The sequence below is a fragment of the Diplotaxodon limnothrissa genome, linkage group LG2, assembly GCF_057381915.1.
Source record: "Diplotaxodon limnothrissa isolate DT_005_m linkage group LG2, D_limnothrissa_male_GT1.1, whole genome shotgun sequence".
Taxonomy (NCBI): domain Eukaryota; kingdom Metazoa; phylum Chordata; class Actinopteri; order Cichliformes; family Cichlidae; genus Diplotaxodon; species Diplotaxodon limnothrissa.
Window position 1 is genome coordinate 2,538,660 of NC_140597.1, and position 26,372 is coordinate 2,565,031.

Here is a 26,372-nt window from a genome sequence, read left to right on the forward strand (position 1 = left end):
GTGCTTGCAACTGAAAACTGCAGTCAGTTATATTGGTTAAGAACGGAGCCATATACTATGAAGGGAATTCAGCATACTTATGGTAGTTTTGAGTTATCTGGATTCACTTATCCAAACACTGGCGATCAGGATAAGCAGTCACATGAAGCTGGTTATCAACTCACCAAGTGAAGCAGGGTTTCTCCTGCACCTTCACACGATAGGGGTGGTGTTGGCAGCATCTGATTAGCCGCAAATAGACATTTCACAGATCATACGACTTTTCTTACACAGAAAATGATTGCTATACTCCAGAGATGCAATCAAATGGTGACAAAAATTGCTGCAGGACCAGCACCTCAGTACAGGAAGTCTGGGTTCGGCTCTCTGTTTAAAAAGTCCTAATCTCTGATACTATGAGTGTTACCCAGCAGACAATGCAGAGTTCAGATGGAGGACTCACCCAGTTCTAATTGCCTCAAGATCCAGGTGTCTTCCCTGATCCCTCTGATAAGAAAAAAGACTGAATGCCTTAGGTCCAATCTCTCATTTCACAGGACAAAACAGAAGAATCCTGCATCACTTCTTCACTTAACTTTTATACCTGCTCAGCCTTTCTTCCCTCTCCATCACTGGAGGTCACATCTTCTGAGATGACATCTGGCCTCACGCGTTGTGACATCCAATCATGTTAACACATTTCTGTGTTGTTCATAACAACAGTCACAGCTGGAGAACTTGGTTTAAATAAGAGATCATTTGTAAGTGATTTGTTGAGCTATGGAATCATTCTTTTATTTGTTTTATTTTATTGTTACAATAAGTGATCGCGTGAAACAACTGGTTTTGGTTACTCCACTTCCTGCTGTGCCTAGCAGGAGGTTTTATTATGAAGATCTACAGGAAGTTGTTCATTAACATTTGTTGTTAGGAGTAACTAAAAACAAAAAACCTCCAAAAACCAAAAATAAGCCTTTTGCTTGATTAGTCTCTGTTACTGAAGCAAAGCTTAATAAAAGTTGTTTAAAACAAACAAACAAACAAACAAACAAACAAACAAACAAACAAACAAACAAACAAACAAACAAACAAACAAACAAACAAACAAACAAACAAACAAACAAACACAATTCCAGACATTATCAGGTGAAGTCACAACAGTGAGATGAATGTTAGGCAGAGCTGCCAAAATCCGGCTAAATTAATGTTGTTCCACGCGTCTCCACTGCAAACTTACCCTCTGTGTAAAATGTTTGCAGCGAGAGTGATTACTTATTGTACTCATGTTCATTTTCTTCATGGTTATAGATGTTTACTTTTGAGGATGCTAATCACAGTATTTGATGCATAAAATATTGTTTTATTAATTGCTTGCTCATCACGCTAAGTCACAATTTTGTCATGATTTATGTTCAGTGGGTGAGAGTTAGTGTTATGAGAACACAAACATAATTTACTGAAGAGTACTGCACATTATCAGGATGTTTAATAATTCCAAATTGTAGTTGTTGTTTAATTGTTGAATTTTATGATTCACTTGAATGCTTGAAAGGGAATCTAAAATAAAACCTAGAAATGTGTGAGAGTACGGTAATAGTTCAGATACTTCTGAGTTTTAGAATCATTATCTTTTATATTTTCTTTTTTGTTATGTTGGTTAAACTTAGACATACTTATATTTATATACTTGATTATATTTTGATCAGCATTAAGCATAACTGACTGTCAGGAAAATATGAATTATTGTTTTGTGTTCAACACTTGAATGCTTAATATCATTACTCTTATTCAAAATCATGTATAATGATGGGTTGGCGACACATCTTCTCCATCCCTGCACTTTATTTCTTATTTAACATATTAATCAGACTTATATTTTGATTACATGTTTGATTAAGAATAAACACAATTTACTATCAGCAAACAGAAAGAGAAAATTCTTCAGTAAATCTGGTCATTCAGCACACACAATAAACATTTAAACTCCAGTTAAAAGTTTTTGCCCTGAGCAGATTTTGCTGTTTATTTCTAAGGTAATGGCTGCACATTAGAGCTCTGAAACTTTAAACGGGATCTAGTTAAACATTAAAGCTTATTGTCCCATAGGCTAATAAAGGAGACATGGACATTCCTTCAATATTGTTATAAATAAGAGTGAAATTCATTGCATTGATTGAACTGGTATTCCTGGGGTTTGTTCTGTGTTTCTAGCAGAGTAAAAGAGACTTTACAGCAGATTGGTTTTTTGTTTATTTATTTTTTATCTGAAAGTTAATTCAGATCCTCAAAGACTGGTAGCTTTAGTGGGTTAGTTGGTTAGTGCAAAATCTGTTATGGGTCTTGGCCTAGTTATGGCAGCAATACTTGACTCTACAATCATGTACATGCATAAATATATATTTGAATCATACATAATTTATAGGAGCAAATGGTTTGACTTTTATCTTAGGGTGCCTCATTTACCACTGGGTAAATTTATCTATAATAACACAATATTATATGTGATGAACTCCATCCATCCATCCATCCATCCATCCATCCACCCATCCATCCATCCATCCATCCATCCATCCATCCATCTGTCCACCCATCCATACATACATCCATACATCCCCTTATTCAATTCAGGGTTGGGTTTGAAGCAGCAACTTCTGGTCCAGGTTGTTCTTCCCCAAGACACGTGGGAAGGGTCTTCTTTACCTGGGCGTGGCATTGTGGGTCTAGGTGAGATCGGTGGTGATATGGCTGCCTGGAAACCTGAAGGTGTTGATGGATTTCATCCATTCTCCATTTATAATGAGAGAAGAGTGAACCTGTCTGCACCTCCTTATGTCACGGCCCAGCGGCACGAGGGAACAAAGATGGACACAGGTGCAGAAACCAACCCGGAAGCGAGACGGTAGGGAACAAATGATTTATTTCCGCCCACAGGCAAACAAAAGCAAAAGCAAAGCGGCACCACCACACTCGTGGCGCGTAGGATTATCTACGATAATGAGGGCGACCTAGACACCTCTAGGAGACGGCTGAACAGCAGAGGCAGCGGGGAGGTAGAAACAGGACTAGGTAGGGGCCGGGGCACTGGAATAAGAGGAGATCACGGTCAGTGGGATCCAGCAGACAATCAACGATCCTCCACAGTTGAATTGAGTTGCCTTACTTGGTTTCAGGTGGAGGTGACAGGTGGGGCGGAAGCCCGGAAGCGGTCGAAGCGTGGGGAGGCAGGCAAGTGAGTGGTGGGCCGGCAGGCCACGTCGTGTTAGCAGCAGGCGGCCCAGGTCCAGGAAGGCGGGAGTGAGGGAGACAAGATCTCCACTCCAGGTGCTACCTCTGAGGACAAGAAAAACAAGTAAGACATCACACAGCGTCTGACAGAGTTATGATGCTCCACTCGACTGACATGGGGATAGCAGATACTCAGGCGATGAATGGTTGAGAGCGCAGGTCTGATATACTGCTGGCATGATTGCTCACAGGTGGTCAGCCAGGGAGGAGCAACCGAACTCCGCCCAAAGGAGGAGGGGCCGCTGTCGGAGACCTGCAGGTGCCCACCCAGACCATGACACCTTAAGTCCATGGTGAGTTCTTTTGTTTTGAGGGCATTCAGTTTCAGGTTATTTTCTGAGTGCGACAGTGGGACAGATTCTCTACCTCTGCCCTGTAAGCTGTCTTGTCTCCATCAGAGATGAGACCAGTCAAAGTGGTATCACTGGCATACTTACCGATGATTGATTGATTGATTGATTGATTGGTAATTTTATTTCAACATGTGAACAATATACAAGTACATTTAGATGATGATGGTTGAGTGGGATGGTGTACAGTATGAGAGTGGAGCTGAGAGATGGGTGCCGAGCTTAATGGATTGAGGCCGGTTTGTGAAGAAATCTTTGATCCTTTGAGGCGGTTGCGAGGGGATCTGAAGGTGATCTACAGGGTGGGCCATTTATATGGATACACCGTAATAACATGGGAATGGTTGGTGGTATTAAAGTCCTGTTTGTGGCACATTAGTATATGTGAGGGGGCAAACTCCTCAAGATGGGTGGTGACCATGGTGGCCATTTAGAAGTCGGCCATCTTGGATACAACTTTTGTTTTTTCAATAGGAAGAGGGTCATGTGACACATCAGACTTATTGGTAATGTCACAAGAACAACAATGGTGTGCTTGGTTTCAACGTAACTTTATTCTTTCATGAGTTATTTGCAAGTTTCTGACCACTCATAAAATGTGTTCAATGTGCTGCCCATTGTGTTGGATTGTCAATGCAACCCTCTTCTCCCACTCTTCACACACTGATAGCAACACCACAGGAGAAATGCCAGCACAGGCATCCAGTATCCGTAGTTTCAGGTGCTTCACACCATAGACAATTGCCTTCAGATGACCGGTGCAGGCGAAGCTCTGCAGTTAATGGCCCGGAAAATGGCCAGTGATTGTGTGGTGTGGTAGAAAAGTGTGAAGATGCAGACTCGCTGGCCTCTGACCTCTGCCAGAGGTGCGCTGGCGGAAATTGCTGTTAATAAATTTACTAACAGCAATTAGTAAATTTAATAAGTTTTGGTGTGTTGTTTGCCAGTCGTTTGTTTAGTTGTATTGTATCTGCGACGCTCTCTCCAGTTAGCATAGGGGAGTGCCTAGCTGAGCGTAAGCTCCTCCTTCAGGCATTCATTTTTTATTTAACAGAATTGGTAAAAGTACTCACCTGTCCTGGTTGCTTCTTGCAGAATGTGGAGCTAAAGAGTAAGAGCAGCTCAATCACCTGCTTGTGAGCTCCTGGAGCAGACCAGTGTGCCCAGGTTAGGGGAGTATGGTTAAGAAGGGTTTTAATTTACATAGAAATGGCTGAAGCTTATGTTATTGATTTGTTTATAGTATGTGTTGGAAATATGTATATGTTTGTTATGTGCTCTAATGTTGTTGTATGTTTGTTTGTGTGGAGAGTTGTGTTTTCGTTTTCATTAGTTAGTCTGGATGCTCACCTGAATAGGTAGAGTATAAAGCTTTTTTTTGCTTTTAGCTGGTGTTGGTGTTTGGGCTGTGTTAACATATATCTTCTTTAATAATGTTTTCTAGTCCATGGATACATTTTATTCCAGTTTTGCGTCATATTATTGGAAGGGACCTATGACCGCTGGCCAAAACTGACACCTGACATTAGACTGACATCTGGGGCTGAAACCAGCATAGGACCACCAGTGTTTCTGCAACTGGCCTTGTGCTGGCCCATGTGTGGGCCACCTCTGGCAAACCAGATCTGGGCCACCAAAGGGCCGTCATTCTTTGCGGTATGTGGGCCATGTGTAAGCACATTGTGTGGGCCAGATCTAGGCCATACCAATTTTGCTATGTGGGAAGTAGAAGCTAAGAACTAAAACACTAGAAATGGACAATAACTTGAACCTGGTATTCAATATCATGACACAATCCACTTCGTATTGGCTCTGTCCTGTTTTTGTTTATCGTACATTTAGTATTGTATAGTTATCATTATAGTATTGTATAGTTAGTCATTAGTACCTTTGTGTCTGTTAATTTTACTGAAATTTGGCATGTTATTTATTTGTAATTTCTAGTTTTATATCTCTTGGAGATATATATTTTATATACTTATAAATGCACCATGGGGAGCTTAGGGTGAAACAGAATTCCGGCACATTGTATACTGTGTATACTGCTGTATACATGTATGTATGTAACAGAAACACTAGGAAAGAAGGCGCACAGAACTAGGAATGATGGAAATCAAAAACAGAAAACTTCATGGTGTGTGAATTAAGAATCTAAGTGTAAGTGTAAGAATTGAACCGAAACAATAATAATCGAAACAGCACAAATAGTGAAAAAGAACATAAACATAATACAGAATAATACCAAAAAAACTCAACATCCTGGGGCAAAAAGGGCCAGAACCGGGACAAATAAAGGCTAAGAGAAACCCTGAGGGAGGAGGAACTAATATCGCTGAGAACTTAAGAAACAAAGATAACCAGAACCAGAAATAACAAAAGTCAAAAATATGAATTAACCAACAAACGCAAAACACTGGGTCACAGATCCAGTACCATGGCAGGTGTGGATCAAGAACAGCTGGTGGGTGAAGAAGGTTTTTTTATTGCTTGTTTGTTTTGTTTTGTTTACATTTAAATTCTTTTCTTTTAACATTTTCTTTAAAACTGTAAGACCCAGCACTGGCTTTGGCGATTAATTTTCTCTCTCTAGTCTATAGATTGTTGCTACCACGGCACTGAGGCTGTTAGTGTTGTGATGATGTCCTTGTAGTCATTACAGGATGCAAAACCGTTTCCGTGATCTAATTCTACAGAACTAATTCTGATGGTCGAAAGTTGCATCAATTGTCTTTTTTTTTTTTTTTGGTGTGTAGATATTCTAGCATCCAAATTATTAAACGGTCGAATATTTGACTACTTCAGTGATGTTAGTGTAAATGCGCATGTTTGTGATTTTATAATTAGAACTGAGAATAAATGTCGCTGGGCCAAAGTGAGTTGAGGCTGTGCGCAGTGTTTGGTGGTTACAGAAATAGGAAAAGCAGTTTACAGCGTGACTACCCTCTTTACAATGACCTAAGTAAAGGACTGTTTTCATCCGCCAGTTCCTAAAGGTGGTGGTGGTGATGATGATGATGATGATGATCTCAGGGGGTGTAGGAGGAGGGATATCACCAGTTTATAACCCCAACATCCGCCGTTTGTCAGCATTGTGATCGCAGAATGCACCGGGACCAAACGAAGCCGCGTTATGACTGTCTGTGTGCACAGCTGTAGCCCAGTCACATTTGCTCCATCCAGTTGAATTCTCCGAGCAGAGCTGCGTGAAAGCGAACCTTTGGCACAACAGCAGTCACAATCTCCCTCTCGGAGCGTTCTCGCTGGCGCGTACTTTGCACCGAGACCTTCCTCCGAGGCTTCTCCTTTCTTTTCTCTGGAGACTGAAACTTAAAGGACTTTCTCGTCGCAGGGCAGAGAACAGGGGACGCACGGATAGTGTCAGTGCGGTAAATGTAGCAGCGGGCTGTGTGTCTTACTGAGCGGTGCTGTTGGACTAGCCGAGAACGCACCACGGACTAGCCGAGAACGCACCGCGTCCCGTCCCACATCCTCCTTTTTAATTCCCCCCTCCCCGTCCGCCAATGGGTGGCCCGAACAAGACCACCATGATTCTGAACGGATTTGCGCTCGTTCTTTACCTCTCAGGTAGGTCCAGTGGTTTAATTATTGTCACAAGAGAGAGAACTCTTCAGGGAAACACCTGAAGAAAAACACAACAGTCTTTGTCTAGATGCTCTTTGTCACCAAAGTGAAATGGAGAAGAGAATGGAGAGTGAAAAGTCATTTCATAGCCTCACATTTTGGTTCGGCGAGCCTCTGTTGTTTTGTTTTAATGATTATTATGCATTTGCATAACTTCGATGCGAAGATTTGGGTTCGCTTGGTCAGTTTCATTGTTTTGAACATCAGCGATGGAAAGACTGTCTGAATATGGATGCGGATGCTGCCCACTACTTAATCCTCAATACTAGTTCGCTTTTATTTTTCTTAAAAAACTCAGTTTTTGGCTTTGTTTCTGTTCTCTTAGCTCAAGCAAGAAATTGAAGTTTCATAGAGGCGTTTTGAAAGGCAAAAAATACCTGATAGTCACAGTATTGACCCGTAAACCCACAGACTGATATACATCAGACTCCTATAAGGATCAAATTAGAATGAAATTTATTTATATTATAAGAGATATAGAGGTTCAAATTATAGTGTCATATTAAATCTTATATATGTAAGATTTTAAAGTTGGTCTTTAGTCTTTAGCTTTGGATATTGTGATATACTTTTATCAAAATGAAAAAAGCCATAGATAGCACATAATGAATAATTTAACTACATTTTACACAAATGCATCCAGCAGAAACTATGCGTGTAGGTAAAGTTAAAATCACATGTAGCTAAACAGTAGTTTAGTTTAGGGAAAGCGGAGAAGCCTGCATAGAACAAAGGTGTAAATACACTGCCTGTCTTCACTGGGTAACAGTGCAGAAGAGCTTTCTAAACACGTTCTATATCATGCTTTTTGTATAGAACTTGGTTGTTGTTTCATCAGATTGTGAAAATGTGAACTTCTGTGAGCACCTCCGTGTGAATGAGCCCATATTTGGCTGTTAGCGGGACAAGATTTGAACAGTTAATTGCTGTAAGATAACACTAAAGGTGGGAAATTCCTGACATCATCTAGAAGGTAACAGGATGACGAATCAGTTTCAGTTAGACGTTAGAGTTCAGTTGAATTTCACCTCACAGTGTAAAATGCTTTAATTGGCTCTATAAATAAAAACTGCTTAAACTGAACTGAGCATTCTGCTGAACTGCTTCAATGAATGAAGGTCCAATATGCACAAATAATTTGAAGCTTTAGTTTGTGTATCTTTCCAGTCACATTTTAAAATTTCTTAACATTTTTTGCAGGATAGTTGCATTTCTGGCTATATGAGTGGTTTCTATTCATATTTTTGTCATAGTAATCCATAGTTTTAAATAGTTGTTGTTTACATAGTTGTTATATATAGTCAATATATATGTCAGAAATGCGCATATGTGTGTGTGCACCCAGATATGTGTGTTTGTGTGCATTTTATTTTTTTTAATAGTAGGAGGGTGTATGACAGGGCCCACATACACTGCTGGTATGTTTTTTCTTGAAGGCATAAACTGATACGGATACTTTTTTTAAATGAAGCTCTCATCAGGAAATACTTGGAGAATTTTTAACCCCTCGATACTGCAGAACAACAGGGCTTTGTGCTGCTTTAGAATATCTTACATTTGTAGGCGGTGCTAGATTACTGCTGTATCAAACGGAAATACTGAATGTTTATAACCTTTTGCACATGGTGTGGACATATAATGATTTTAGTCAACCTCTGTAATGTTATAATCTTTTGTTTTCACAAAGTTTTCACAAAATTCATCAGAATATCTTTGTGGAATATTATCCCTGTAAGACTCAACCCATCAAAAAATAGCCTGAAAATTCAAATTTTTTGGAACTGAGATGTTTATTAACCTTTAATAACAAAATCCACATTTTTTGTTGCTATATTATGTTGTGTATGATATATTTTTATTATATATTTATTATATAATTTGTGTATCGCATTTGATACATTTTGTATTTTTGGCAACTTTTATTTAACAACAATGTTAATTTTAGACAAAAAAAAAAAGAGTTTAGTCCATAAAATTTTGAAATGATGGAAAGTATTGATCATGCTGATGAAACAGGTCTCAGAAACTCGTGTATCAAATATGATACTGAGGGTATTATAGGGTTAGAAACACATTTGAGGAGGGTGTCCTTTCAGATATGAGAAATGTCAAGTTATTTTATTTATATCAATTATAAATAAAATTACTTGTTATTATGTCGAGTTATGTTTTTTTTAAATCAGTTTAGTGCAGGAAAGATGAGCGAGCGATGGAGTTATGTAGAGAAAATATATCTCAGTTGTTTTAGGATGAAGTGATTGGTAGTGTACACGTATATACACTAAATGTTTGAACACACCTTCTCATTTAATGGTTTTTCTTTACTTTCATGGCATCATTATAGATTCTCACTGAAGGCATCAAAACTATGAATGGACAAATATGGAATTATGCAGCAAACATAAAAGTGTGAAATAACTTTTATATTTTAGATTCTTCGTAGCAGCCCCCTTTGCTTTGATTGCTGCTTTGCACACTCTTGGCATTTTCTCCATGAGCTTCATGAGGTCGTCACCTGAAATGGCTTTCCAGCAGTCTCGATGGAGTTCCCAGAGATGCTGAGCACTGGTTGGTACTTTTGCCTTCACTCTGTGGTCCATCTCATCCCAAAACTATCTCAGTTGGATTTAAGTCAGGTGACTTTGGAGGTCTGGCCATCTGGTGCAGCACTCCATCACTCTCCTTCTTGATCAAATAGCCCTTACACAGCCTGGAGGTATGTTTGTGACTCTTGGACTTCCTTTCCGGGGGCGGTCCTCATGTGAGCCAGTTTCATTATATCACTTGATGGTGTTTGCGGCTGCACATTCAAAGTTTCAGCAATTTTCCAGACTGACTGACCTTCAGTTCCTAAAGTAACGATGGAGTGTTGTTGTCTTCTTAATAGGGTTGATGCTCCCAATCTCATTAGGAAGGCAAGAAATTCCACAAATGAACCCTGACACCTTCACACCTGTGAAGTGAAACCATTTCAAGTGACTACATCATCAAGCTCATTGAGAGAAGGCCGAGGGTCACTAACAGCACTGTCAACCAAGCAAAGTGTGGCTACTTTCACGAATCTAAAATATAAGACCTACTTACAGCTATTTATCATTTTTCTCTGCTACATAATTCCATATTTTTGTAGTATTTTCAGTGTTGTAAGGAACAATACATTATTATTGTTATTTTATTTTTAAAAAATTAAGGATTTCATTAATTTGCATAGGTTATATTTAAAAATCACGAGCTGTAGCACAATCAACATATCACAGATGTTACAGGCCATGGAGAAGAAGGGTTTTAAGAAGAGGTTTAAAAACCGACAAGACTTGTAAAAAGCTCGATTTAATCAGGGCCATGATCTGACTCTCAAACTGAAGTTCAGCGTCCACTTTAACCCCATGGTTTGTGACAGTTGGCTTCATGTACTGAGACCCCAGATCAACAAATGGGGTCTGACTGTTATCACCACACACCATCACCTTTTCTCATCAACATTTAAAACTTAAAAAAACATGGTTTAAATAATAATACTTTCACTGGGTAAACTATTTTCAGTCAGTTATGTGTGAGTTTGATCCACACAATTTGTTAACTCCAGTAGATGACAGTAGGCACTTTCCCAAGCAGAGAGCAGAGAGCAGTGGCAGCTGGCGCAAAACCTAAAGCAATGTACTTCTGTGGCGCCCCGAAGTAACCTAAAAGAGTCATCATGACTTGAGCACTGTATATAAGACATTTTCACTTCTTGATCTGCTTCTTTTTAACAAGGAAGTGAAGCTGCTACAGTTCACCAGACTTAATTGACAAAAACACCAACTTTACGTTGCAAAACAGGGGAGTTGTTTCTTTACTGTTGCCTCGTTGGGTTGCTTAGTTTGTGTTGTTATTGGACTGTACAAAAACAAAACAAAACAAACATTCATTAGTTTCTTTCCCTCCTTTAGCTGTCACATCACATAGCACCACTATGGAGGGGCAGGCACACAGCCCCCCCCCACTAGCAGTTAAAGATTTGACCAGTAGTTGATGTTCAGAACACTTAGCAAGACTTTACTGAACTGTCAAAACACCTCATAAAGGCTCATTCCATCTCAGATCACCAGGAGCTTTACGCTCCACCGTCCCCAAGGTTTGTGACAGTCGACTCTACGTACTGAACAAAGGAACCCAGGTTGAGTGTTATCACCAAACACCATCACTTCTGACTTTTTCTCATTAAAATTTAAAAAGTTGAGAGCCATCCAGGCCTTTATGTTTTCAAGACACTTGAGCAGCAATCTAGCAGAATATGCTTCATTCTTTTTAAGAAGGACAAAAATCTGGGTTCATGAAAATAATCAAACTGAGCCCTGAAAAGGAGTGGAGGAGTATTTGTAGTCACCAAGGCGACCACAGAAAGTTCAATCTGCTAAGTCGGATCTAAATAACTCCAGGGCTATGCCCTTGATGTTCATGCACTGGTTCAATTCAATTCAATTTTATTTATACAGCCCAACAAAAACCCAACAATCATATGACCCCCTATGAGCAGCACTTTGGTGACAGTGGGAAGGAAAAACTCCCTTTTAACAGGAAGAAACCTCCAGCAGAACCAGGCTCAGGGAGGGGCGGGGCCATCTGCTGTGATTGGTTGGGGTGAGAGAAGGAAGACAGGATAAAAGACATGCTGTGGAAGAGAGACAGAGGTTAATAACAGATATGATTCAATGCAGAGAGGTCTGTTAATACATAGTGAGTGAAGAAGAAACACCCAGTGCATCATGGGAATCCCCCGGCAGCCTACAACTATTGCAGCATAACTAAGGGAGGATTCAGGGTCACCTGGTCCAGCCCTAACTATATGCTTTAGCAAAAAGGAAAGTTTGAAGCCTAATCTTGAAAGTAGAGATAGTGTCTGTCTCCTGAATCCAAACTGGAAGCTGGTTCCACAGAAGAGGGGCCTGAAAACTGAAGGCTCTGCCTCCCATTCTACTTTTAAATACTCTAGGAACAACAAGTAGGCCTGCAGAGCGAGAGCGAAGTGCTCTAATAGGGTGATATGGTACTACAAGGTCATTAAGATAAGATGGGGCCTGATTATTTAAGACCGTGTATGTGAGGAGCAGGATTTTGAATTCTGGATTTAACAGGAAGCCAAAACAGGAGAAATCTGCTCTCGCTTTCTAGTCCCTGTCAGGACTCTTGCTGCAGCATTTTGGATCAGCTGAAGGCTTTTCAGGGAGTTTTTAGGACTTCCTGATAATAATGATCTGGTCCCAACAAGAGAGTAAAATTTCAAGATCCACTGTGTCAAATGCAACAGTTAAATTTAAAAGGTTAAGAACAACACAATCGCCAGAGTCAGTAGCAGTTGTTAAAACTCGTAAAAGAGCGGTTTCAGTGCTGTATTAAGTTCTGAAACCAGAGTGGAAAACCTCTAGAATGTTATTCCAAAAAGGCAGACTGCTATTGACCACTGCTAGAACAGACGGCCCTACAGTGGGAAACACCTCTTTAAATAGATAAGAAGGTACAGCATCATTTAATGAACCGAATGGTTTCAAGTGATCATCAATCTCCTGTAAAGAGAACGAAGTCACAGGCTTAAACTTGTTGATAACAACAGGACAGGGGACAGACACTGAGGGGTCATCAGCAGATGATCTGAGTCTTTGTGGAAATGACTTCACCAATAAAAAAAGAGAAGCTTTCACAAACAGCAGGAGAGGATTCAATGCAAACTCTCCGTGAGGCATTCGTCTTAAATAAAACGTGAGGTTTGTCACAGTTTGACAGAATAATAGCAGATAACTATTTTCTTTTGCCATCTTTCACTGGTTGCTGATAATGATTTCAGCAATCCCTTTGAAGTGACACCTGCAGATTGTCCTTTTTGTACTTGCACTCAGCTCTGCGGCACTCGTGTCTGACAGCCAGGGTTCAGATTTAGTTTCAGGCCTCCTGGTTTTCAGCGGAGCCACAGTGTGGCAGTTGGAGTGAAAACATGAGCTAAGCTCCTCAGTGAGATTGCACATAGACAGAGAAATGACACAGTTCTGACTGAAAATGGCAGAAAACTGAGCGGGTTAATAGGGCACCCATTCATCACACCTTTCTGCATTTCTGATTGTTGGCTAACTTCCCCCCATGCTGTTTTGCTCTTGGCCTCTAGTCTTCTTCTCCATGGAGGGTCCTGCTCTTTGTGGCTGTTCATCCTGTAGCCAACCATGTCAACGACTACTCTTGCCGTGGTGTAGATCAGCTGGTTGGTTGGTTTGATTTTTGCAGTACAGACTGTCTGTAATGCTGCATTCACTAGTAGATTTTCAGCAGTTACTTCACGTAGTATGGTAGTCGTGTATCCAGACTTTGAACACTAATTTTTTATGCCAAATGGAGGTTTAACAAAAAATCTTCTAAAAATTTGATTTGATGATTTGAGATATCCTAGTGCTTGAAAGCGAAAAATCTGCACATATTTAATAACAATTATTTTCTATTTTCTAATTAGAGTGCCATGTAGAAAGTCCAGAATTTAGTTTTATTTGGATTTGACAATCTATTAATATTTTTCTTGTTATGCAATATATCCTATATCCTTAATCCAGCATTGAAGTTGAATGAAAATAGCTTTTTCTTTATTTATGTTACTAAGAAATTAATGTTGAAAAGTATTCTACATGCTTTATTTTGCATCATTGTGAAATATAACTACATACAATTCAGAAATTGCCAGTAGCTGTCTTTTCCAATGTGAAATGCGTATTGTTTTTTTTTGTAGGAGGGCTTGAAGGATTTCCCCTCATATTTTAACTAGCAAATATGAGGAAAAATAATTCGTATTTGTTTGTTGCACCTGTACCAAATCAATTCGTTAACAATTTCAGGGTTTTAACTAATATTTTGATATACAAAAGAATGATTTGAAAGTGAGTCAACGGACCATTTTTTCAAAAGGAAAAAAAAAATCTCTATATATATACAGCACTGTGCAAAATTTTTAGGCAGGTGTGAAAAAATGCTGTAAACAAAGAAAGCTTTCACAAATATAAATGATTGTTTATTGGGCCCAAATGTACGACCCCAAACACACAGCCAAAGTCATTAAGAACTATCTTCAGCATAAAGAAGTACTGGAAGTGATGGTTTGGCTCCCACACAGCCCTGATTTCAACATCATTGAGTGTGTCTGGGATTAAGTGAAGAGACCGAAGGATGTGAGGAAGCCTACATCCACATTCAGGAAAAGGACTAGATGTTGTAGTCCCTGACAATGCTTTGCTTTACATGGTGAGAATCTTGAGGGATGGTTGTTATGAGGAAAGGCAGCCCGGAAACTTTACCAGCAGCGCACATCATGGTGTGCCTCAACGTTGGGTCTTTTACCCAAGCTCATCTGCCATTTTTTGGGGGGATTAGAGATCTGATCTAGGTTATCATATTAACATTTGGGACACATCATCAGTAGTGGACCTTGGATTCATCGGGTGTTTTGGCCATTATCACCAGACACCCTCATCCAAGGAGGCTCTGCCAGGGTTGATCAGGCCCTGGAGTGTGTCACTGGTTTATCTTAGATTGTTATTTCTCTTATTCTTTCTAATCTATTCACTGCAACTGAGAAATAATACTCACCCCTTTATCATTTATGGAGCCTCACTTCCTCAAAGGGACAGAAAAGGTGACAGAGAGAAGTAAGACAAGAGGGACAAGATAGAAGAGCGCAGAGCCGGAAGGGGGGCGCCCGATCCGGCTTCCCACACCTCCCCCACTGCCTCCCAGAAAAGGGAAGAAGAGCAGAGCAGAGAAGAGCAGAATATTTTCTTTTTTCTCGCGGTTAGCTGACTGCCGTAGCTGCCCAAGTGATGTCAGCCATTTTTAACCATAGCCAGTGACTGGTCCTCTCAGCAGTGTTAGCTAGTTCTCTTATAGCCTGCCGTTGCGCCTGTCCTCTGATCCCATTCTCTCTAAGCAGTTCTGCTGTTGTACTGGCAACAAAGCCCCTGCACCCCACCCTCTGCCAGCCAATTTGAGGCAGAAATTGTTTCCTCCTATGGTACCACCAGCTCAACGACACAGAGGATCTGTGGATAGGACACTTCCACTTTTGAAAGCGTTCTTTGTTTACAGCAGTTTTTCCCCTCACCTGCCTAAAACTTTTGCACACATTTGTTATGTGAAGCTAATATTTTACAGTGCTATTTCACAGCGCTCATATGTACGCTTTTTATGTAGGTCCGAGCAGAAAATGTGCTAAAGATGTTACAAATGGTCTAATTTCAGATGAAACCCCTATTTCAATAGCATTGAAGTTTTAAACAGCTATCATAAATGTTAACCTGCCTGTTGAACACGTAACTTTAACCAGTTAGCATTTAGCAACTAAAACGTGCAATTTGTGGAGGAATTGCAGCAGGATTTTTCTACCGACTCGCTGTTGGTGGCAGTAAAAAGTTGCAGGTAAACAGGTTGTTGCTGTAGAGTGAAAACAGGTGTACCTAATAAAGTGTTGACCATTGATGTCTTTATGTTACTCATAATGTTAGTTCATATTGAGAAGAATGTCATGGTACACAAACTGGCGACCTTCAGCAGACAACAGTAACAGATGGTCAGAGTAACTGTGTCACTGAGCCAGTAAATGACACGAAGTAATTGCTTCTAAACCCCCTTAAAAACAATAGAGCCATCACAGAGCATAAACTTTAGACATGTCAAAATTATCCTAAGTTCAGCAATTTCTTCACATGCAACTAAAAAGTGTACTTAATACAATGGCAGAGACTGTGAATGTTACCCATACTGTATGATCATACTGAGAAACAGAGAAAGACAGTAAAAATTATGTGAACATAAGAGTTGAAGCATGTAAGAAACCTAAACCGGCAGCCTGCAGTCTGATTAGGTTCAGCAAAAAGTTTGTTACTGTAGAATGAATACAGCTGTACCTAATGAAGTGGCAGTGCACTGTCACTGTAAGTAACATTACTGTAGTATCATTTCATACAGCACATATCCCAAAAGGTTGATTCTGTTCATCTGGACGTTTTCAGTGGGAGAAACATTTCATCATCATCCAGGTGACGTCTTCAGTCTCAGCTGACTGCAGGTTTCCAACCTTATAAACAGGACATTTGCACAATACCTAAACCTCACCCACCGAATGGACAATGGTCTGGGAGGTCAGTTCCTTGATCATTAATGTGCTGTGTCACTGTAGCAGCAAAAAAAGTGGAAGATTTCAGAAACTGTACAAAATTTAAAAAATCAGAATCGAAGCACAATCAAGATGGTTGTTTTGCCTCGCAGCTGTGGTTCAGAATACCACACTAATATTAATGGAGTAGGTAGGCAGTAAATATTATCATTCCTGCCTGTCTGTAATATTAATAGACAGGGTTAAGAGGATAATACAGTTTTTGTGTATTTTTAAGAGCCCCAGATTGAAGCTGAGTAAGGTCTGCCAGGAAGTAGACAGGAACAGTGAAAGTCAATCTAACACTCTTTTCAGCATGGTCCAAACTCACCAGAAGCTCGGCACTACCTGTTGTTTTAATTTTTGTTGTGCACTACCTTTTTTTGTCCTATGTATACTTTGCAGTTTCTATATTTTTTGCACTGCATCAGACGAGTTAAAATTGTGTTGTGATGTTTAGAAACTGTTGGTGTTAAAGAGAGAGCAACTCCTTTCTTAGTGTCATTTGCACAAATTGTCAGACTTGGTCGTCTGTTGCTGTGCACGCAATTTTAACGTAAAATGAATGTTAAACCTTTAATTATTGTTTATTGTAGAAGCAGCACTGGGTGCTGCACAAGTGAGATATTTCAAATGCTGGTATTGCTGTGCTGTAGACTTCTATAATTTGCACATGTGCACGCACACACTTAGTGTCAGGTGTTTTTCACCTATCGTTGATGATTTCCCAGCACTGCAGGGGTGTGTTCTTTGAGCAACAGGAGTCCTTCCAGTAGGCACAGAGCAAGAGAGAGACACGGAGAGAATTTCTTATCAGTATTGATCTCTAGTGACAGATGATGACGTCTATGAAGAGCAATGAGGCCAGTGAAATGTGCATCGTAAACCTGCTTTGATGATAAGTGTGAAAAAAAAAGCAGCTCAGAGCAGGAAGGAAAGGAGATCATCCCAGGTCAGAGGAGGGAGAGAGATGAAGAGGATTAGAAATGTGTGAGGTGAATGAACTTTGTGAAAGAAGTAAGAAAACCCATCTCACTTCTTCTGTCACATTTAATGAAAAATGAGCAACTTACCTGGACTCCATCCGCCTGGTTCCATCTGATCTGGATGCAGAGGTGTGTGTGCAGTGTGCGCATATGTGACTGTGTGTGAGAGTTCTTCTTCTGGTCTATCCAAGGGAATAGTTTGGAGGTCTTCTGTGTGTTTTGTTGATAACTGGGATTTGGAACTCAAACACAGGGGCGGCAGATGGTGTGTTGGCTTCTGCTTGGTTGTGTGTGTGTGTGTGTCTGTGCATGAAGTGTGTAAACAGCAGTAGCTTCAGTGCTGTGAATTTGTGTGTGTGTGTGTGTGTGTGTGTGTGTGTGTGGCGGGGGGGGTCCTTACCCAAACTCAATGTCGAACGTGAGTTAGTGCTCCCTGAAGGGATTGCTGCTCTCTGTGGTTGGAGAGCTGGGCTGATCCCAGGTCAGCTACGGTCTGACCTCCAGCCCATCTGCTATCACAATAACAGATGCGTTAGAGCCTGGCTTAAGACCTGTGGATGGACCCACAATCTCTAGTTAGTCTCAGTTAAACACAGTTAATTTGGTGGAAACACAACTTTTTATCATCTCCACCTTTTTCCTAGCCGCATGAAGCACAAAACCCTAAGACATCAATAGCCCTAAGGCAACTCACAGAATAAACACAGGAAGAATGGGAATAATTCTGCAGTTTACTGTTAATTGGATGAGGCCTTGCAAAGCCAGCCTGCACATACAAGTTTTGCATATGTTAATTCTAAAAGGATATATGTGGACCTGACATTAAATTAAAATTCATTCAGCTAAAATCTGTTTGTGTAAATGTCTGTTTATTATTTGCATCACTGAAACTCACCTACCAGCCTGAGCTTAGCAGCATAACTAAGGGATGGTTCAGGCTCACTGGATCCAATCCTAAGTATATGCTTTATCAAAAAGGAATCTTTCGAGACACACTTGAAAATCAAGTTGCTAAGTTGGTGCAGGCAAAGTTAGCTCAGCCACTGTAAGCTCTCCCTGAGCAAATTGTCCAAGTGCAGATGGTGACTGCAAGGAGGAAGGGGAGCCCTACACAAAAGCCTTTAGAAACATGGTATCTAACCAGATGCTTCCTCTGGCATTACATTGTCATCCAGTAACACTTTGAGGAATCTTGGAATCATTTTTGACCAAGATATGTCCTTCGACATGCAAACTGCTTTCTTTCATTTGTACAATACCTCTAAAATTAGAAACATCCTGTCTCAGAGTGATGCTGAAAAATTGGTTCCATGAATGTATTACTTTTATGAAGGACTATTGTATTTTATTTTATTTTATTTTTGGCCTGTCCCGTTTGGCTCTTTTGCCATCAGAATTATTGTCTAAAGGCAAAGAAAGATGCCCAACGGATTTACTTTACCAAATTGATTCACCTTTTATTGTTTATTTTATTTTATTTTATTTTATTTTCACTTGTTAGATACGGGACAGACTTGACTGGGGAAAAGAAAGGGGAGAAAGAAAGAGGGAAAGAAAAACAGCGGGGAAGAGGGACGGGGATAAAGGACAAAAAACAAACAAAATAAGCAGACAAAAAAATCCATCTATCAATCACCTGGATCACCTGTTGAGAAAGAAAAAAAAGAAAACAAGCAGAAGAAAAAAAAGAGCAACATAATAAACAACATCACGATCTATGGGAATATGACAGTAAATACTAAATATTATTGTGCAGCACGTAAGATCGACAGCGCACAGTGTGCTTTGAGGTAGGAGCCAAAAAGGGTGTAGTTTGTGTGTGTGATCACCCGTGTGTACACCTGTGAGCATGGACGCGCTTGTTTTTAAAACGTTCCTTCATGTAATGATTTGCTAGAGGTGTGGGGGGGCCACAGCCCCGTCCTCCAGGGCGTGAAGCAGGTGTGGAGGAGATCAAAACTCCAGACATCCAGAGGCCCCCAGAACACAAGAGACCAAGGAAGACCAACAGAGGGGCAGCCGCGCCACTGTTCCAGAAAGAGCTGAGGAGAGTCCCAGATGTGGGGTCGCCCACCCCCGAAGTAGCCCGAGCGACCCCCAGGCCAGGGGTGAGGTTGTACCCCCTGATGGTCTTTTGGATTCCGTGTAGCGTGCCCACCCCCAAGATCCTATATGTATGTGTTATGAGAGTGTGAGTAATGTGAATGTCTAAGTTGTGGGATAAAATTGAGGCAGATGCAGCCAGAAGGGGACAGAGGGGGGGATGCCTCCCCTGCACCCTAGTGACCCCAAGGCCCTGCATGTGTGGGTGATTGTGGTGGAGCGGGAAGAGGGAGGCAGCTGGAGATGGGGAGGGAAGGAAGGGAGGGGCAAGTGACCCCTCCCTGGGGCCAGCTCCCCCGCTGACCCCAGTAGGCACCCCCACACTGCCAGGGAAAGGGGGCCCAGGCCCATCCGGACCAGGGCCCATCATAGCAGCGCCGCCTGGCCCCACAGAGCCCGGGACAGCCCACCCGACCCCACCACAGAGAAAACTGCACCCACCCCACCATCCACTCATCTTCCAGACTACACAAGACAATAGACGCCCAGGCTGAGATTTTCCTCCACCTCTCCTGTATCTCCCCCACCTGCAGAGTGAGTTCCTGAAGAGAGGAGAGCTCCTGCAAGATGTAACAGCCTCCCCCACCAGTTGAAGAGCCCCCCAGGTGGCTCGATGCACCGGCAGCACCCTGCACCAGGGCTGGGCCCCCATACACCCACCCGCCCACAACCTCGGCAACACACCAACCAGGACCCAAGCCCCCGAGGCCCAGCCAGGGCCCCAGCCCAGAGACGGAGCACCCCCAGAACCTCACGCCCGTTCCGGACCCACCCAGGGGCAGCCAGGCTACCAGGTCAGTAACCCACGCAGCCACGAGGAAACAGTCACCTAAGAGCCAACAGAGCCCTTAATAGGCCATGACTGCTACCCCGGGTTGAGCCCTCCAAGGAAGATGCTCCTCGGGAGTATTGTATTTCTTTATTAGGATGCGGTGAAAAACTCCCTGAAAAGCCTTCAGTTGATCCAGAATGTTGCAGTGAGAGCACTGACAGGGACTAGAAGAGAGTCCCCCATGTTGGCTTCTCTTCATTGGCTCCCTGTTAAACCCAGAGTCCAGACAGACTGCCACTTTAATTTTAAGATTGAGCTTAAAACGTTCCTTTTTGATACAGCTTGTTAGGGCTGGACCAGGTGACTCTGAACCCTTCCCTTGGTTAAACTGCAATAAACTACTTCTGAGGTCAACTCAATGCAATGAGGCATTCTTCTTCGCACACCTGTTTTCACTCTCTCTATTTTCATACACCACTCTGCATTTAATCATCATTATTGCTTTCTGGCTCTCTTCCACATTGTTTCTTTTATTCTCTCTTCCTGCTGTCATGAACCAATAGAATGATGGACTCACTTGCAGGACAGTGAGAGACAGTTAGTACACGTCCATTTAAATGGTAAATGGACTGGTTCTTATTTAGCGGTTTTCTACTCTATTTGAGCATATTAAATGGAGCAACTACAGGAATTACAGGAACAGAAACTCCACCCTATGTAGTGACATCTTCACAGACTCCCCAACGCACAAACTCAACAGAATTATCTGATCTGCTGTCTGCCATCATGCTGAGCGAGAGGATGGTGTGTGTAGTGGGCTTCAAAGCCAAGGCTAGGAGAGGGGCGGGGGATGGAGGGGCTTGTGTGGAACATATGTGCACATGTACAGACACATACACTAGGATGGTTTGGCTGAAGGTGAAAACAAACACTGAAAGTTCTTACATTTTAGTCCTTGTCTGATTTCCCAGCTTGAGTATTATAAATCACTCTCAGGCAACTGCTCAGTTTTCAAACATGGAAACATACAGTGGGGCAAAAAAGTATTTAGTCAGCCACCGATTGTGCAAGTTCCCCCACCTAAAATGATGACAGAGGTCAGTAATTTGCACCAGAGGTACACTTCAACTGTGAGAGACAGAATGTGAAAAAAAAATCCATGAATCCACATGGTAGGATTTGTAAAGAATTTATTGGTAAATCAGGGTGGAAAATAAGTATTTGGTCAATAACAAAAATACAACTCAATACTTTGTAACATAACCTTTGTTGGCAATAACAGAGGTCAAACGTTTACTATAGGTCTTTACCAGGTTTGCACACACAGTAGCTGGTATTTTGGCCCATTCCTCCATGCAGATCTTCTCGAGAGCAGTGATGTTTTGGGGCTGTCGCCGAGCAACACGGACTTTCAACTCCCGCCACAGATTTTCTATGGGGTTGAGGTCTGGAGACTGGCTAGGCCACTCCAGGACTTTCAAATGCTTCTTACGGAGCCACTCCTTTGTTGCCCGGGCGGTGTGTTTTGGATCATTGTCATGTTGGAAAACCCAGCCTCGTTTCATCTTCAAAGTTCTCACTGATGGAAGGAGGTTTTGGCTCAAAATCTCACGATACATGGCCCCATTCATTCTGTCCTTAACACGGATCAGTCGTCCTGTCCCCTTGGCAGAAAAACAGCCCCATAGCATGATGTTTCCACCCCCATGCTTCACAGTAGGTATGGTGTTCTTGGGATGCAACTCAGTATTCTTCTTCCTCCAAACACGACGAGTTGAGTTTATACCAAAAAGTTCTACTTTGGTTTCATCTGACCACATGACATTCTCCCAATCCTCTGCTGTATCATCCATGTGCTCTCTGGCAAACTTCAGACGGGCCTGGACATGCACTGGCTTCAGCAGCGGAACACGTCTGGCACTGCGGGATTTGATTCCCTGCCGTTGTAGTGTGTTACTGATGGTGACCTTTGTTACTTTGGTCCCAGCTCTCTGCAGGTCATTCACCAGGTCCCCCCGTGTGGTTCTGGGATCTTTGCTCACCGTTCTCATGATCATTTTGACCCCACGGGATGAGATCTTGCGTGGAGCCCCAGATCGAGGGAGATTATCAGTGGTCTTGTATGTCTTCCATTTTCTGATGATTGCTCCCACAGTTGATTTTTTCACACCAAGCTGCTTGCCTATTGTAGATTCACTCTTCCCAGTCTGGTGCAGGTCTACAATACTTTTCCTGGTGTCCTTCGAAAGCTCTTTGGTCTTGGCCATGGCGGAGTTTGGAGTCTGACTGTTTGAGGCTGTGGACAGGTGTCTTTTATACAGATGATGAGTTCAAACAGGTGCCATTCATACAGGTAACGAGTGGGGGACATAAAAGCTTCTTACAGAAGACGTTACAGGTCTGTGAGAGCCAGAGATTTTCCTTGTTTGAGGTGACCAAATACTTATTTTCCACCCTAATTTACGAATAAATTCTTTACAAATCCTACCATGTGGATTCATGGATTTTTTTTTTCACATTCTGTCTCTCACAGTTGAAGTGTACCTCTGGTGCAAATTACTGACCTCTGTCATCATTTTAAGTGGGGGAACTTGCACAATCGGTGGCTGACTAAATACTTTTTTGCCCCACTGTAGATAGACATAGATAGAAGGCAAGAGCATAAACCAGCCCTGCTCCACTGAGCTATCCAAGCTGTGCTCTCAGTGGCAGGGGAACAATATGAGAACAGCACCACCAAGGCTTGAAATGGAGCAATACTGGAAGAGCATATGTGAGAAGGACCCAACCTATAACGACAATGCTCAGTGGTTAGTGGATCTAAGAGTAGACCACACCAACCTCCCTGAACAGGATCCAGTGAACATCACAGTGGCAAAGATCCGAGAAAGGGTCTCCAGCATTGAAGAGTTGGACAGCATCAGGCTCTGACATGATTCACACCAACTGGCTGAAGAAGCTGACTGCACTCTGTGAGTGTCTGGCAGCACAAATGAACCAGCTGGTAATGGATGAGACACACCTGGAATGGATAACTGAAGGCTGGACAGTCCTGAGTCCCAAGGATCCCCAAAAGGTATAACCTGCCTCAGTACCACATGGAAGCTCTTGTCAGGCAGCTAAGAAGAACAGGCACATGACTCAATACATGAGCGTGGTACAGAAAGGAATTGCCAGGAATACCAGAGGAGTTTAACACCAGCAGCTGGCAGACAGAGCAGTCGCCCGAGACTGCAAGACCAATCTGTGGATTGACTACAGGAAGGCCTATGACTCAATGCCCCACACCTGGATCCTGGAATGCCTAGAAGTGTACAAGATCAACAGGACCCTAAGAGCCTTCATCAGGAATTAAATGAAGATGTGGTGAACAATACTAGAGGCCAACTTCAAGCCAGTAGCACAAGTCACCATCAAGTGTGGGATCTACCAAGGAGATGTTCTGTCCTCACTGATGTTCAGCATATCCCTGAACACCCTCAGTGACATTACTGACAGGATTAGCTATGTATACTGACTACGAATGGCGCAATTGACATTGGAATGTCATTCGGACTGGAGAAATGTAGTCGGATGCTAGCAAAGGAAGGGAAGGTAGTCAGAACTGAGGTGCTCACAATACCAGAAGGCAACATTGCAGATATTGAGGACAGCTACAAGTTTTGCCTGTGGGATTCCCACAGGCAAAACTTGTAGCTGTAACTTGTAACTGTAAGACCCCAGGTGCAGGCTGTGTAAAGATGCCCCCTGACACTCCAGCACATAAAAGCAGGGTGCAAGATGCTACCAGGCAGGGCATACATGGAACGCCATAACCAATTCCAGCATAATATACAGGAATATCTGTGCCGAGTATGGCCTAGATGTCCAATGTAAAAATGGGAAAATCCCCCTAGGGTGGCTAAGTATGATGGAGCTAAGATCCTGTGGCACTTCTAAGTACAGACAGATAAACTGATGATGGCTAACCAACCGGACATAGTAGTGGTCGACAAGCAGAGGAAGATGGCTGTAGTGATAGATGTAGATGTAGCAACATCAGGAAAAACTAACAGGAGAAGCTGGAGAAGTACCAAGGGTTGAGAGAAGAGCTCGAGAAGATGTGGAGGGTGAAGGTAACAGTGGTCCTAGTGCTAATTGGAACACTTGGTGCAGTGAGCTCCAAGCAAGTCGAGTGGGAGGACCCAGACCTCTGGTAGAGGACCTGGGCTTGAAGAGTAGACCGCCTGCAGGGGCGAGAGGGGAATTTTAAGTACCTGTGTGTGTGTAAGTCATACAAAACACACAAAGGCTCTGTTTACGAAATCCTCTTGCATTGTGTTGTCTAAAAGTTACCAACCAACGGGCCAAAATGACCCATTTGTAATGTTTACGCACCTGTAACACAATACAAAAGCAACAGTAATGTTGCAACAGCAATGTTTAATTCATATCCACAAAATGTGAATTATACACAGAATCTTTTGAAGTCATAATGTAACGTATCAATTACTTTATAAAATACTAAGTTACATGGTCAATACACAAGACATTACCACTGGTTTTCTAAATGGTTTCATCGTCCACTTCACAAGGTGATATTATCACTATCACGCATCAGCCAAGAATCCGTCACACATCCACCATGGTCCTGTCAGCGAAGAGGCAGCTATTTTAAATGGCTGTATCTGTACAGAGGAGAATAGTGGATGTATAGGGCAAGGTAGGTGGAGCAGCCGGGCAGAAGGAAAATAGGAAGTGTAGTGAAGGAGAGTGTCGGTGTAATAATGATAGTGTGAGATGGACTAAGATGATATGTTGTGGTGATCTCATCAAGGGAGCAGTTAAAATAGGAAAAAGAAGGTTATAATACAAGACTTAAAACTGTCAAATTACAAAATAATAATAATAATAATAATGGATTGGATTTATATAGCGCTTTTCAAGGCACCCAAAGCGCTTTACAATGCCACTATTCATTCACTCTCACATTCACACACTGGTGGAGGCAGCTACAGTGTGCTTTATGTAAAATAGTTTACATAAAGCCTGTCATCATATTACTTTTGTTATGTAAAAATAATAATCCGTCTCTCATTGACAGCTGTAATTTTTTGACTGCCAATATTACTCCTTGCCTCATCTCTGTAAATAACAATTTTAAGATAACTGGCACTGAGTATGTCATAGGATTGGTAATAAGCTAAATAATTATGCAAATATTTGCAGTACTGCGCTGACGGACAGTATGGAGTGGAGAGAGAGTGGACCCAAATGCAGATGCTAGAGACCGAACTTTAACTGAAAGCGAGCCTTTATTTATGGCTGTATGAAACACAAACCAAAAGCAAATGGGAGACAAAGACTAAACTATCAAAACCTAAACTGGGAAAAACAACTAAGCACTAAGTACATGGAGCGTAAAGATCTAAAACCTGAGACATGAGATCTAAAACATAGGTTTTTAATGTTCCAGGTTTCATGTTCTGAGACTTAGAAACAGAAGGGAAGATGAGCAATCTGACAACAGGCAGCGGAAGACAGAGGACTAAATACATAGAGGATAACGAGGGGGTGGGAAACAGCTGGGAAACACAGCTGGACTAATCAGACAAGCAAAACTGAATACACTGAACACTGGACAAGGGACTATCAAAATAAAACAGGATAGACATGACAGACCAAATACAGGGAACACAGGAAGGAGCGACATCTAAAGGACAAATGCAAACGGAACTAAATGATCTAATCAGAACTAACAAGCACAAGAAAAACTCAGAGAATTTAACTAAATTTAGAATATAAGTTCAACCAGATTCAAAATGTCCAAATGCAGAAACACTGGGTCACAGACCCAGCACCACAACGCTCGCCGTGGTGAGTGATGCCACAAATCTGAACGACTGGCGACCTGTAGCCCTGACCCCCATCGTAAGCAAATGCTTCGAGAAGCTGGTCAGGGACTTCATCTGCTCTGCACTACCCGACTCACTGGACCCTCTACAGTTTGCATACCGCCACAACAGGTCCACTGATGATGCCATAGCCCTGACACTACACACTGCCCTGTCACACCTGGAGAAGAGAGACACGTATGTGAGGATGCTGTTTGT

General features: G+C 42.0%; 1 protein-coding gene across 1 annotated transcript in view; it reads left to right on the top strand.

Moving 5' to 3' along the window:
• The first annotated feature begins 7,135 nt into the window (after window positions 1–7,135).
• The window catches only part of gfra3 (GDNF family receptor alpha 3), a 76,863-nt gene continuing 57,626 nt past the window's right edge, over window positions 7,136–26,372 (top strand). Inside the window, exon 1 of the mRNA XM_085365503.1 lies at window positions 7,136–7,199. Coding sequence (XP_085221629.1) covers window positions 7,136–7,199 — 64 coding nt within the window. The remainder of the gene's footprint in view (window positions 7,200–26,372) is intronic.